Below are 15,987 nucleotides of genomic sequence, written 5' to 3' on the forward strand. Positions count from 1 at the left end.
GCTGATCCCAATCACCTAATCAGCGTAGTATATCAGGGTCCATGTTTACTCTGTTTGCTATGTGCTGTGTATGTGTCATTCTCAGTTGCTGATCATCATCGCTGAAGCAATTGTTTTCGCCCCACCTCCTCCCCTGACCACCACCATCGGTCATGACTCCTGATCGAAGAATTCCCTATGGGGGATTTCCTATCCTATTCTTCACTGACGACGCCCTCTCATCATCTCAGGAGAGCGTCATCATATCATGGAGTCATACGCCAAAATTAATGTTGTATCATTAAAGCTTGTTATACTTTCTACTAGTCTCTCATTATTGAAATAAACTAAACTAAACTAAAGGTCACACCTGGGTTGTATTTGCGCGCACATACAGTACTGTATGCATCAAACATGGACATCAATGTTATATTGGAAATTTGGAATACATGACCTTATTTTAACAGGTATTACAATCTGTAAAATATAGGCTAATTAAGACTATATCTTTCAATAAACATGACAAATAAAAATAATAAAACTGCAAAATTGAAAAATAAAAGTAAACCACATCTTTTCAGAGAAATATTTCTATAAAATCATCCTCTCCCCCTTATAGAACTTCCAGGTGCATTTCAACACAGGGTGCATTTTAAACAATTTCAAAAGGGGGGGGGGGTGAAAAGTAAAGCAATAATTTTACTTTCACGTACTTTAACTGTTTTGCCTCGCATGAACTCTCCTTTGCTGATGGGAGCACCGACCCTCTCCCCCCCCAAACCCCCATGAAAACAGAATGAGTCAGTCGGTCAGACAGCACAGATGACAGAGTAACAGGTGGATGGAAAGCTGGGAGAATAGGTCCGATAGTAAACTGAAAGGTTTAGATTTAAATTGCTCTGATATTTTGCTTAAGATTAAATGGTATGTTGATGCTTTGATGTCATTTTACAAAGTTTCAACTGGATTCTTTAATTATTTTGTTAAGTAAATAAAAAGCATTTACAGACTATTTTGCATGGATATGAATACAGGTGTGTGCCTTGAGATTTTGGCTTGCCATTTGGTGTGCCTTGGCTTGGCCACAAAACCACTGGTTTAGTTTATTATAAAAGGCCTTACTTTAGAGGACTGCTCTCACTTTTACAGCCATCTTTTACTATGGACCCCCATCCCCCCTCCCACCGCCGGCGAACCGCCCACCCACCCCCACACCCCCACACACACACACCTTTCACATACTTGGACTGATTATAAACTGTTTTCACGCAATTGTGTTGCTAGGGAACAGTTTGGATTTTTTTTTTTTTACCTTTATTTAACCAGGTGAATTGTTTGAGAACCAGTTCTCATTTGCAAACATGACCTTCCCCAGTGGGAATAGATACATTGTCAAAGTCTAGTAACAAAAAGACAAAAAAATATATAAACATATAGGCCCCTATTCTCCCACAGGCCTTCGGCGCTAAAACGGGCCTTAAACGCAAAAAAACGTGCCTTGCGCCTGTTTTGGGACGATATCAATATGGCTTTACGCTGCCAAATGCGCTTTAGGCCGAATGGGCGTGGCGCAGTCCCAGAATGGGCCAAAGTGGGCGTGTCGGCGCTAAATACCGGCCTACTGATATCTTCCGAGCTGGCGTAAATGTAGCGCCTTGCGCTTTTGAAAAGCAGGCCTATTCAGTGCCGGGGACAGGATAGTGAATGGAGAATAGAATATATAGAAAAAAATAGTTTAGAACACAATAGAATATAAGATTGGAAGATTACAGCATGCAGTGGCAACCCTTCTCAGGCTTTGGGTGAAGCTGCAATGCACAGTTTCATTTATTTAGTTTAGGCTATCATAATAATCCCCATTTATGTGCAGCATCCAGACAGCAGCAGAGTTATATCTGTCAGATATTTTTCAAATGGGATAGCTGTCTAACTACACATATTTGATGTATAAAAAAATCGTTTTGGAACATTTTGATTAGCAATATTAACTTTGTATTAATATAGCTCAACGTTTTATTACCCCCCCCCCCCCCCCCGAAATTAGCTAGGCTTCTAATATTACTAATATTCCTAATTAATATGTATTATTATTTCATTCAGATAATTGACATTATAGGCATGTATATCGTTTAATGTGAGAGAAAGGGAGAGAGAAAGAAAGAGAGAAAGAAACTGGATAAACTTTTGTGTAGCGCTTCTTCAAACCCCACTCTCATTACAGCTATTCATTACAGAATTGTCTGTTGTATTTATATTTTCTGTTTGCAAAGCAGAGTAGTTAGAATTATTTCCAAATGTTTCCCCCGTCTGTGGCAGCGGAGCTGTCCGAGGTGCCATGTAGCCTACATTAAGTGCAAGAAAGAATGAGAAAGAGAGAGGGGGATATTTAATTAGGCTACAATTCTAAATAAAATATGAAAAACAATGACAAAGCAAAAGATTAATTTAATAGGGGCGTCCTCTCTCCTCTCCCTGCACGGGGCCGTCCTCTCCTCCTCACAGGACGCCGGGCATCACGCAGGAGATGCGGGGAGCGGAGCCGCGCTGGTGCGCTATGAGGCGCTGGTGGTCGTGCAGGCGGGTCGTGCAGCAGTGGAGCTGACTGACAAACAGATTGAGTGCTCATACAATTATTTTATTTACAGCAGTGGAAACCACTGAGTCGGAGGGCGAGGGCTCTCCTCCCATCCACTCCCCCTCCCCTCCACCGGGACCTGGGGATAGGCCAAATAAAGCATAGGCCAAATAAAATACAAATACTCAATAATAAAATCCAGTAGGCTAAATAAAATAGAATAAAGTAATCAGATCCAGTAAAAGTGATAGGTGTCATTCAGAGGATGTTGCATCGTGCAGTGGGGGAGAAGAGAGAAAACGATATCATTCTGGCCAAATTTCATCTAATCTCATGACATCCAGCCGGCTATATTTTTTTCTATCCGATGCGTTTAGAACATTATTTTCACTTTGATCTTGCTATAGTGTAGCGTTTTTACATGCTTGCAGTATTTAAACTGCAGTTATATTGGTTTGAGAAGCATCATAATATGGAATAATAGCCGATATATGGAGACAGACGGGATGAAGGGAGGTGGGGGGGGGGGGGGGGGGGGGGGGATCAGAGGCTTGGGTTTCGTCTGGTTTTGCTGGACCACTGGAATGGAGCTTAAAAGGCAAGCATGCGATTCGTTTATTGCACTTATCCAATGAACTGACGGTGCATAATTTTACGCTTAAAAGGCGTGGTTGTAATGGTTGAGGCTGCGTCTAGCGCCAAGACCAAGATATCAAGTGCGCTGGTCCACGCCCACTGATTTGCGCTGCGCCAGGCGCTCGGCCTAGAAACAGCGCCGATGCAATGATAGGGGCCATAGACAAGTAACAGTATATGTACAAATATAGACAGAATGTACAAATAAACATATAAACAATATAGACAGAATATACAGATATACACAGAATTGAAGTGCTACACTACTAAAAGCTAGCTTCTGTCCTGTCAGTTATTGTACTATCAAACACTGAAACAGGAAGTAAGCTGGGGGCAATTTAGAATGTTTATGTTGTCGAGTTAAAACCATCTATAGTAAAGATCTATTTTTCCTTCATCTCAGAAGGTGGTGCCCCAAATGTAAACAAGTGTAAAGAGTTGATAAGATAAGTAGTATATCATAATAATATAAGTATAAGGACGGTATACCTTTACTAAATTCTAAATTGATAATTACTACTCTACACGACAGTCTTTATAATAATCATTGCTTTTATTTTCTGTCCATCTTCCCCCTGCAGTGTTTTCCTGGTGGACCATGCATGGACCTACCGTGTGGAACACTCCCGGCAGCAGCTGGAGCAGATCCCCGGCCTGCTGCCCAGGATGGCTGCCCTCATGGGCGTGGACTTCCATGGCGAGGCTCCCGACCCCGACACAGTGGAGCTGGTGATGGAGCGCATGTGGAAGTACAACCAGACCTACCAGCTGTCCCAGGGGGTATGATGAGAAACACCCTTCAACCTCCCATACAGCATTGCCAGACGTATGATAATTATCGTATTTGTACAATGTCGACCTCTGTACAATGTACGATCAATAATCCCCAAATCCCCCAAATGTACGATAATTTGATCATTTTGTGACACAGTTGTAATCAATCTAATCCTACGTCTATCTGTTTATAGAACTGAACAGTCACATGACGTCTTATACAGGTCACTAGAATACTGCTTGCTTAAATACAATGGTGGCCCATCTATACCAAAATCACTTCCAGGGGAGAACTCAAGTACAGAGTAATATTTGCTTTGTAGGCATAAACAAAAGTAAAATAATAAAATAACAAAAGGGGAATTTCCTAACTTTGATTGGAGTGATGTTTAGGCAAGACAATACCTATATAAGTGTTATTCAGTGTTTTCTGCATGCTCCTCAGAGGCTGTGTGGAGTCAGATTTACTCAGGTCCTCTCAATGACGACAGGCAAAGACTGATCCTTGATTTGCAAGTTTTATTGAAAATAATAAAAGATGAAGTCGGCCGGTTCTTTTTACATAACAGCAGCCATGCATGCTGAATGAAGACAGACAAAGATCTCTGGTTTCACCGCTCTTATATAGGCATAACGACATCACTTTTTTGAGCAAAACAAGTAAACTGCTTCCATATGCTGAAACCTGAACAATATTGAAACTGTGTGATCATTTAACCCAAAACCACCTCTAAAGGCGTACACTAGCTCAATTTACTATGGAATGTGGAAAAACATATTTAAATCACAGCTGTTCATAATCTAAACGTGCTTAGGATACCAACTTGATGAATTACTTGAACCTCGAATGTGTAGTTTTGTCCCACTCTCATTGAATGTAGGTCATTCGGCAAGGCACAAGAAAGTCTAGTTCATGCGCGAGCATGAGACCAGTGGCATGAGGTGTGCACTTTGTGAGGCAACACTATTGTCTATGTGCTCACAACTCACTCCAGGTTCAATGAGTTCACATAACATTATCATATAGGCTATGAGTGTCATATATCCCATTATCATATAGTAAAAACAAAGATCATTTTAAAATTATATTATACAAAATAATTCAAGATTCAAGATTTTTATTGTCACTCCGTAGTACAAGTATCACGTGTGAAATTCTTGTGCTGTAGACTCCGTTACAACATGCAAAAAATCTGTGCAAAAAATTAAAAAAAAGATAAATAAAAACAAGAGGCAACAAACAATAAAGCAGTAAGACACGCCACAGACAGTGGCACATATGTGCAAATGGCATGAACATACTTTAAACATAATTAACCATAATTAACCTTTAACCTTTAAATAAAGGTGCAAATAGCATATGCCTAATTAACATACTGTTGAACATTAGTCATGCGTGATGGTAGCAGCTGCGGTACAGTACAGCTACTACACTATTTGTGTATGTTAAGGAGTCTTGTGGGCTGCGAGAAGAAACTGTCCCTCTAGCGATTTGTGCGTGCTCTTGGGACCCTGTATCTCCTCCCTGAGGGTAGCAGGGAGAACAGACTGTTGTGGGGGTGGTTTGTGTCTTTGATGATCTTCATGGACCTCCTGAGGCACCGCTGGTTGTGCAGATCTTGCAGTTCTGGCAGCTCACATCCTGTTACGTGTTGGGCCGTGCGCCTCACCCTTCTTAGCGCCCTGCGGTCCATGGTGGTGCAGTTCCCGTACCAGGCGGTGAAGCAGCCAGTCAGCAGGCTTTCAATGGTGCCTCTGTAGAAGTCCCTGAGGATTTTTGGCCTTAGCCTGAATTTCTTCAGGCGTCTGAGTCCGTGTAGTCGTTGTTGGGCCTTTTTGACAACAGTGGCGGTGTGGTTGGCCCATGTCAGGTCCTGGTGGATATTGACTCCCAGGTAATTGAAGCTGTCCACCCTTTCCACCACTGTGCCGTTGATGGTGATTTTTGGTTGATTTTTGTCGTACGTCGGGCGTGCGCCATGCGAGGAGAGAGAGAGAGAGAAAGAAAGAGGGAGGGAGGGATCGCGAGAGAGAGGGAGAAAGCTATTTATTTACTATTTATTTATTTAGGCTATCTATCGGGAATTTGGAGATAGAAGATCAAAGACCCTTGCAACTTCTGCTATTACTATCACGGAGACTTCAGAGGATTACGCATATGAACACCTGTCCTGTCAGGAATAAAATATTAATAGCCTAAATCATTTAATAATAGACATTTCGAGGAAGACATGCAATCAGTCTGATTGTCTGATTGAACCAGACAATCTTATCACAAAGAAGACTGGCTCTGATTACCACGACTTGTTTTCATTTATTCAATGGAGACCAGATAAGTTGATCGAGTTCAAACTGCTGATGTGATGATGCAAACATCCCCCAAAGTTTATCCATGCAAACGTTAGTTTCACAAGTCGCCAAAACAGGATCTGAATGAAGATGTTGTTTTTAAACAATAAAAATGCTCGTTCTTCAGGCTTCTGGATTACGGCAGCTAGTTTATTAAAAAATGTGCACTGTTTCCTGCAGTTGTGTCGGATCACGTTCTCACCACAAACGAACCACACCAGAGTTTGTTTAAAGCGGACCGAGACCACCCTTTCTTGGCGATCTCGGTCCGCTTGTTTTGTCCCGCATCCGAGTGCGATTGCTGTGTTCGCTTCACACTCCCCCAAACGAACCGCACCAAGGGGGAAAACGCTCTCTGTTTCGAAACAACTGCTCCAAACGAGATAGGTGTGTGAATACACCCTCAGATACCCGAATCTCTAGCAACATGGTCCCAAGAGCTAAAGGCCCGTTACATTTGATGGCCCGCCTAGAGAACCTAGAACAGACCCATGATAATGTGATTTACACCAGGAGGGGTGGTGTGGCACTCCCAGGGCATCGTTCGGCCGACCGATTAATCGGCCGGCCGATTAATTGCGGCCGATTATTGGCATTTTTAATTAATCAGCATCGGCCACTGCCTCCACTCACAAGGCCGATTTTTTATTATTATTATTATTATTATTATTATTATTATTATTATTATTATTATTATTATTATTATTATTATTTATATTATTATTGTTATTTATATTATTATTGTTATTATTGTTCTATTTCATAAAAAAAAAGTCAGAAACATGTTGCTGTACTGGCTAAGATAACCATCTTATATTTGATGTAGGCCTACAGTATACGGTTATATTATATTTTCAATGTGCATGAATGGATAATGGAAATATAGGCTACTTGATTTATTTTTTACCCAAATACTCATTATTTTATCGAATGAAAAAAAGAAAACGGCCATCGGCCGCCCTGCTCTCTTTTCGGCCATTGAAAAACACATATCGGTCGGTCGACCTCTAGTTGTTATCAACTGTTATTGCTAACAATGGCTAGCCTGGCTACAGCTAACCCTGGCTGGTTTCCAGACTGTTTAAATCAGGGGTGCCCAAATTCTTTCCCATGAAGGGCCAAAACTCAATCTGGGTGGAGGGCCGAGGGCCAAAAATAAACGTTGTGGAATTACATTAAAACGTATTGTGTTTTATAGAAAATTAACATTCTAAATCTAAAATAACATTTCAATATAATAATCTACTTTTTATCTGTTTGGTAATTGTAATAATTTGCAATTGGTTATATATATTTAAAAAAACATCTGCATTTGTGGGGAGCTTAAACATTTAATCAGTAAACACCCAGTTAAAAACAGTTGTATTTTCCACCTTTGTAATCAAGAGAGAAATTTGACTTAATTCACAACTTGAAAAATCCTCAAGGTACTTTGAAAATCAGCTTTATTGTCCATCTTTTGTAAACAATTTGCCATGACAATTTGCAGGGATGCAATCTCAGGAGTGAACACAGTATCCGCAGCCTCATTCAGACACTGTTTTACAAAGTCACCACATGAAAAAGCTCGTCCACCCTTTGCAATCAGTGCAGATATCTGATAACTTGCCCGAGTTGCATTCTGGATAAAAAATCTGGCTTCCCCCCCTCCCCATCCCCCCTTCTCCCCCAAATCCGTGGCGGGCCAAAACAAACAGAGCGCGGGCCAAGTTTGGCCCGCGGGCCCCAAATTGGTCAGCACTGGTTTAAATGGTACGCCGACAACTCGGGTGTGACGTCACTCAAGCGTGAAATCCTATAGGCTCCCAGTTTAGATGGAATGCACGATAAGTCCATGTGGTGGCAGTGTGTGCATCTGTGCATCCAAAATGCTTCACGTTTCAAGAGCAGTACGTCTAGATTGCCACCTCACTTACTGCTATCAATGCACTTTTTCAATTCCTTGGAAAGCTTAGGTTGTAGATTGCGTGGCTGTGGTCAAGAAAGTGTTTAGCAACAGGAGAGGTTAGGTCTTGTTTCAGGATTTTTTTTTTTAATAAACATAGGCTATAATATTATATGCTGTGTGGTAGTTGAAACATAGTTTCAAGTTGACGTTTATTTATGTTTGTAGTTTGTAAAAAAATGTTTGTAAAACCGCAGCCTGCTACCAAATGCGTTGCGGCCCGGTACTGGTCCGCGGCCCGGTGCTTGGGAACCACTTTAGTCTTTCCCACATGCATCGATCACCCCACTAGTTACACAGTAATGCGTTGCTTTACATTCAAGGTCTGCCCTGAATGGGGGTGTTTGGACTCATTTGTGCGGGTTGTGCTTTTGCAATGAGCACATAAGTAACGAGGAGAATTCAGGGAAGAAGGAAGAATAACTGAAGAGTCTTGCGTTGAGGCTACAGTTGAGCTAGCTCAGGGGTGCCCACACTTTTTCATCTTGGGAGCTACTTTTAAAATGACCAAGTCAAAGTGATCTACCAAACATATTTATTTATATATATATACACTGAGTATACAGTGGAAAACAGTGGAACAGTGGAAAAACAGTGGAAATAGTGGAAAAACAGTGATTTTTTTATTATTTTTTTTTCCCCTCAATGCCATGCGATCTACCACACTACCGATCGACGTATTGGGCACCCCTGAGCTAGCTACTGCAGCTGCTGGACACAACCATAACAGAGCCAATAATAAGGAAAACAAAGGCGCAGTCGCGCACATTAGGCTACATAAAAAGCATCAGTCAATATCACATTGTGTCTTTTCTTGAATCTGGTGGCAGCATTTTTCAGTAAAAAGTGAAACAACACAGATGGTTTAGTGCCTGCCCCATTCATTGGGCCCAGGCTACCATTCACTGAGAGCTGGCACCAATGCAAAATTCGAACAGATCGGTAACATGACAATAAGAGTCTAAATTACTATGCCTTTTGTCATTGTGTTTTATCTGCAGACTAAGCAGTCATTGGCTTTCCGTTCTATAAAAGCCTTTATTTTTGTATTGACTATAATTTAGTGATACACTTTATTAAAACAATCATATTATATCAGACGTTTTCTTTGTTTTGTGTTCACAGTGATGTCAGTAAGATTTGGTTAGGTCAGAGCTATGCTCACTACATCTGCCTTTTTTTAACCCCAGGTGTGCATAAAATTCAGGTAAAAAAATAAAATATATATATTATATAATATATTTTTATTATAATAATTATCGATTATCATATCGGTTATCACCCAGGACCAGAGTTGGGGGTAACGCGTTACTGTAATCACATTACTTTTGTCGGTAACGAGTAGTGTAAGGCACTACTGTATCTAAGTGCAGTAATCACATTACAGTTACTAATCAAACGCTTACCTCGTTACATGCGTACTAGCAAGATAAGTATAGAGAGAAAAGATCTCCGTTTTAATAGCAGATCCTGTGTCCCATCAGATGGGTCATTTAACTTCACACCAGAATCACCCATGGTGCCAATATTTCAACTTTGTATTAGCATGCAGAACAGCACTATTAGTCGACACATAGCTTATCAGATAACTAACATCATGCATATAGAACAAAAAATCATTTTAACCTCCAAAACACATTGACAAACAAACAATTGACACAAAAACACAGTACACCCAGGGCATGCTGGGAACTCCGCCCACTTTCCTCTTCCACGCGTTAAATTTCACAGAAGGCTTTGCATAACTTTTTACACTCTGTTTTACAATTAAATCAGGCTAAAGAGTGTTAGATATAAATAATATGTATTTTAACACAACATGCAATTCTGGAATATCTGAATATTGGACAAAATTAAATTAAATTAAATGTAAACGTAAACCATAAGAGAATCCCACATACAGCGATGGGGTCTGTAAATACCCCTTGTAAATACAACGTGTTCTAGTGAAGTGGGCGCAGTGCGGTATGTTCCGTAATAGTCTGCCAGCAATCTGCCAAAAAGCGCCGTCTTCTACAACAACTTTTTGTTGCGCGGAAGGACAAGAATGTGACACTGCAAACGCCCTGGACAGAAGCAGCTAGCTACGGTAGCCTACGACATAAACCTCTCAAACCATCTGCAGTGGAAACATGCTAACACAAAGCTGGTTGCAGACCCAAGCTGAGTCGCCTGCCTCGACCCCAAGCAAGCAGCAAAAGCTTTCTTTTCACCAGGTAACATCAAAATCAGAGATGGACAGGCTTGTTCCCTCCTCCTACATGGTAGAGGAAATGTTGTCAGTTTCAACAGTAGAATGAAATCGCCATTTTTCAGAAACATATTGAGCAAAATACAGATGGCAGCGAATGCACAGCCACCATCAGACAGGAAAAGTTTTGCAACCTACCTTATTACGATAGAGATTTGTGCTAATATATGGGCATATATGTAAGGATTAATGTTGTATTGTTAACTGGCAAATTACGTGACAATGCATCTCAGGCGATGTTACGGAGTAACGCAAAAGTAATGTAACGAGTAGTGTAACGAATTACTTTCTCCAGGGAGTAATCAAGTAAAGTAAGGCATTACTTTTTTTTAAAGTAATGTGTAATGTGTAATATATTACTTTTTTGAGTAACGGACCCCAACTCTGCCCAGGACAAGCAGATATTTATCGATTATCGTATCGGTTGAAAAAATCCATATCGTGCATCCCGTTTGTAATGATGCATGAGTATGTATGCAGGCCAGGGTGTTTTTTTATCAACTTTTTATTATTGTTTTACCTTGTATGCATACAAATCACAATGAAAACGCCAACAAAAACAACACAAAGACACAACCCTGTGGCGACCCCCATGAATCTCATAGGTACGATACCAATACCAGAGTGGACGAGGTGAAACCCAGTTGATGCTACCAGTTTATTCATGGGTATGATACTGATACCAGGGTGGAAGAGGTGAAACCCAGTTGATGCTACCAGTTTATTTCTCATGGATCTATTTCAAATTTTTCTTCTATTAACACTTTGAGTGCCACGGCCCTTGGGCAAAAGGTTGCTTGCTGTGCCACATAGGCCGCAATGCATTTTAAAACAGTCATATAATTTTTTTAATAATTACTATGTAAACACTGAACACGCACAAATAACGATGAGACTCTCTTCTATCACCTGCAAAAAAAAGTTTGTTGATCCCATTTTCCGTTCTTTAGTTATGAGCCGGAGAAGATAGCTTGATTGAAGCAAAAACATCCCTTTTTTTCTACGAGCTGAGATAATGAGCCTTTTGTGAAATTAAACATTTCAAGCACATCACTGACTCTGAAGCTAATTTTCTGATGTCTGGGTCTGTCTGGGTGAAGTGTATGCTGCTCTGCGTGCTCCCCCCCCCCCCCTCAACTGCACACGCCTCCTGGGTGTGTCTTATGTGTCTGGTGGCTCTCAGTCTCTGCTGAGTTTGCTGCGCACACACAGTGAATGGTGCGCGACATTCAGCTTTTTGGTTCCGCGTGTGTTTGTCACGGGCTCGCATGCTTCCAGTTCGGAATAATAAGGCTGATTATGTGAATGTGCTGTTGCAGCATACACGGAGGTGCTCAGTTGTGACAGCGGATGCTGAACAGTATCTTCTATGCACTTATTTACGCTATATAGTACTTATTATATCCACTTTGGAAAAACACATCGCCACAACGGAAATATTGGAATGTTAAACAGAATACTAATAATATATAAGAAGGGGATACTAATAGAATACTAATAAGAAGGGAGCTATGTCCCCTGCAAAATGGCTACAAGTGTGAGAAAACTTATAGTGGAAGCCAAGTCTAGCTGCCTAATAGTTTGGAGTCATTTGGAGCAAACAAACAGCTTTTGTTGCTGTTTTTCCAATCTATAGTACAGTCTCTCTTCAGATGAAAGCTCCACTGGGTAGGCTGATGCTGATCTGCTCCGTGGGTCAAACGCTTGAGTCAAATTTTCAAGCAGCGTGTCTTGGGTCGCACAACACATTTTGGAACCTTCCAACAATAAAGCTAAATCAAATCAAAACTGTTAATTCTCTCCCTCCTTCTCTCTGTCCTCCTCTGCTCTGCTCTACTCTCCCCCTCCCGCTGTGTCTTCGGGGGCCCAGACGGCGGAGGAGAAGGTGCCGGTTTGGTACATCATGGATGAGTTTGGCGCTCAGGTGCAGCACTCAGACCAGCCCAGCTGTTGCATGGCTCCCTTCTTCTACCTCCAGGGTCAGCTGACCTACAGCGTACTGTGGCCCCTGCACGACCTGCACCAAGGAGGTAATGAACCAGTTGGTGCTTAGGTTTCCAAACGAAGCAGCCAACGAAACACACATGCGCGCGCACACACACACACTACACCAGGGATACTCAACTTGCTTTGCCCGGGGGCCACTTTCGTGAAATGATAGAAGGCCAGGGGCCAGTTAATAAATAAACTATATCCATTTTTCTGTAGCGGATTGTAGGTTTTTAGGGGGTCAGCCGGAGTTTAGTCTGACAATGTTGTGCACACCGGATAGTTAGTTAGGTTAAGTACATACATAAGTGCCTGGATAGCGAGCAGACGGCGGTATTTGACAATTTAGCAGCATAGATTATTGAAAGATATTCCATATTCCAGACTGATAGGCTATAACAGAAGTGGAGTATTGGCCAGAATGACATGAACATTTTGAAAATTGTCGAGGAAAATGTAATTTTCACTTCCTGTGACTAATCAGTGAAAAGCACGGTGGAAACATTGTTTAATTAAGCTGAATGAAAACAGTTGGGCTGATGGTCTGGGACATGTTGCCCACTGCAAATTAGTGCTTTCATATTTCATTAATACTAACCAAATGAGAACGTTATTGACTAACGTTTGTTAGGTTGATAGACTGTTAACGTTTATCTGTGGTGAGCTCTTCATCATCATGCATTGTAATTTACCACTATCCTGCCTCGCTACTTAATTGCTGTTATTTTAATGTGTATGCATTGCCGCCACTTGTGGAAAACGAAAGCATGAGTCAAAGCCATGGCCATGTATTTGTTTACTTTACTAGACAGCTGCTGAGCTCAGCTAGTTTCCCATGATGCTCTGGGGGACAGAGGCATAGCGGACAGTCGGACACTTACGCATGACAGGCTGGGCATGACAGCTGATGTGTTTTGCAGACAAACAAACAAAAAACTTTTACCCCCCCTTCCCCACACACACACACACACACACACACACACACACACACACACACACACACACACACACACACACACACACACACACACACACACACACACACACACACACACACACACACACACACACACACACACATTATTACACAATAGGAAATTAGCCTGTTGCACCAGCAGGAGTTTGATTACGAAACGAAACATTATGTTGAAACAAGTTAGACACTACAACTGTGTCTTTGTTTCATTGCACAATGGAGATTCAAGGTTAAGCTCACCTAAAAATGTGAATTCTGTCATTATCTACTCATCATCATGCCAGTAGTCTTTTACTTTCATACAACTGACCAGGAGTTCTCCAGGCTCACTGCCAGAGAAGCTCGCTTCCAAACAATTGCCGTAAATGGAGGTGGGTCCTTTTAGCATGAGCCAGAGGACACTACAGATCTCTCTGCAGTAGACAAACCTGCATGCCAACCAAACTTGCGTTCTTTCCCGACTAGAACACTCTTGCCCCTCCCTCTGGCCGCAATGCCCTGAGATTCCTACGGCCAACTTGGCAGCTGTGCCCTGCCTTCATAATTGCTTTCAAAAGCAAGCGTCCGTGTGGCTCGCTCTTTCACCTCGCGTCACCAAGCTCTCTCTAAAAGGAGGGGGTTGGTTACGCGCATGCGGATTGCGGCGGACACCTGGAGCCCCGTCTTTCATTCATTCACAAACAACTAGCTCAACACAGAAAACCGAATGGAGTGGGACCTGGGATGTTAACTTTATACAGGTAAGCATGAGCTAGCGATAGAGATAGCTGACTTAGTTTACTGAATCAAACCTCTCTGTAACACAACGTAACGTGATTCCCACCAACGTTAATGCTAGCTTGCTGGTTCATTCATGTTAGCATTACCTTTAGCCAGGTGTAGATTATCTGGCTTTCTAACAACATTTCCAGAACAATGCCACGACGTAAGAGAGTGCAGCAAATGAAAGAAATACATTTGCCAGAGTCGGCAGCAATGTGCATGTGGCTTATATATATGGTTATGGTTATATATATGGTTCAACTAACATGGGGCAATGTTAACACTACGTTTGTCATCTCAGGTCGCCCCCCACCCATCCATTTCCACAACGTTAAACTGCGATGTATTTTATCTGCTGAACAGCAATGTTGGAACATGGCATATTCTAGCTATAATATTATATTCTTGCAGATAGCATTAGCATCATTAGCATAGCCTGCAAATAGCCGTGTGTGTGTGTGTGTGTGTGTGTGTGTGTGTGAGTGAGAGAGAGAGAGAGAGAGCGCTTACTGTAGGCTATAATACAAACCAATATACTATTCTTTGTTTAGATTGATACAGAATGTCACTAAGCCAAACAATTCAACTGATTTATATCCCCCCCCCCCCCCCCCCCATGTTTTTCGTGAGGGGGTATAAAATTGAACTGAGGGGGCAAAGCCCCCTTAGGCCCCCTCGTGGCGCCGGGCCTGAGCTGCACAGAGACAACATGGGGCAGAAGGAGGAGAGACGAGGCACAAGGGGAGACACAGAGAGTTGGAGAGTATGGATGATTCATTCACTATCTGAAACTTTGCACATACAATTTACTGGGAGGTACCACAGTATGCACCTTTTGTTTTTCCTTCACTTTAGTTTGATTTTTAATCAACTTTCTAATCAAGCAGAGCAAGACATTTTTATCCCGTCTCCTGAGCTATTGTTTACAGCTTCCATGTTTTTCTGAGGCATTTAAAAAAATATATATATACATATATATTTTATTTGTATTATTATTGAGAGCAATTATTGCAGTAATAGTAGTTGATCACTGGAATGTTTTCCACTGTTTGCTCTCTTTGGAAGAGGTTGAATAATTTAGGGAATTAACCAGAGCTAGTTAAGGAAAAACAAAAGATCTGCATACTGTGGTCGTTCCAGTAAATGTAATGTGTAACGTTTCGATAGATGTTTGTCATTTTCATTTAATTTAATTTAATTTAATTTATTTGTTTATTTGAATAGGGACAGGTACACGTACATATAGTGTTCACAACATAAAATGTCAATAAACCTATGATGTGTTGTACCAAAGCATGTATAGCCCAGGGCTAGTTTGCAATGCCAGTCCCTAGATGTAACCAGACATTCCTGTAAAATAAAATAAAACAATCGGCCATTGTTGCTGCTCTATATTATATTCATATATACTAGTGCAGTGCCCGTTCCCCCATGCACCACTCCCGTGGGCGCACTAGAGGGCAGCAGCGCACAACTACCTATAGCTCGCTGAGAGCCACTCGCTCTCAGCAGCGGCTGAGAGCAAACTGTCATGATTTTGAGGTTACAGTAACAACATAGATTAACCAGAGTAGGCCTATATTGTTTGATAAAAATATGTTTTGTGAATTACAGTTTTCAGACAATGGGCACGGGGCGCGCGCGCACACACACACACACACAAAGGACACAGACACAGCAGAGAGTGTACATTTTTATAATAATAGTAGGCTACCTTTCACCATAGCCTTCACTATTTTATATATATTGTA

The 15,987-nt window shown here is 41.6% G+C and overlaps 1 protein-coding gene across 2 annotated transcripts in view; it reads left to right on the forward strand.

The window, feature by feature from the left end:
* Positions 1 to 15,987, forward strand: part of ttll12 (tubulin tyrosine ligase-like family, member 12) — a 136,704-nt gene that overhangs the window by 11,404 nt on the left and 109,313 nt on the right. For both annotated transcript variants that reach the window (XM_083653744.1, XM_083653745.1), the window contains exons 3-4: positions 3,772 to 3,970; positions 12,380 to 12,539. In XM_083653744.1, the coding sequence (XP_083509870.1) occupies positions 3,772 to 3,970; positions 12,380 to 12,539 (359 nt within the window). The remainder of the gene's footprint in view (positions 1 to 3,771; positions 3,971 to 12,379; positions 12,540 to 15,987) is intronic.

The sequence above is a fragment of the Poromitra crassiceps genome (genome assembly GCF_964638095.1).
Source record: "Poromitra crassiceps genome assembly, chromosome: 2".
Lineage (NCBI taxonomy): Eukaryota > Metazoa > Chordata > Actinopteri > Beryciformes > Melamphaidae > Poromitra > Poromitra crassiceps.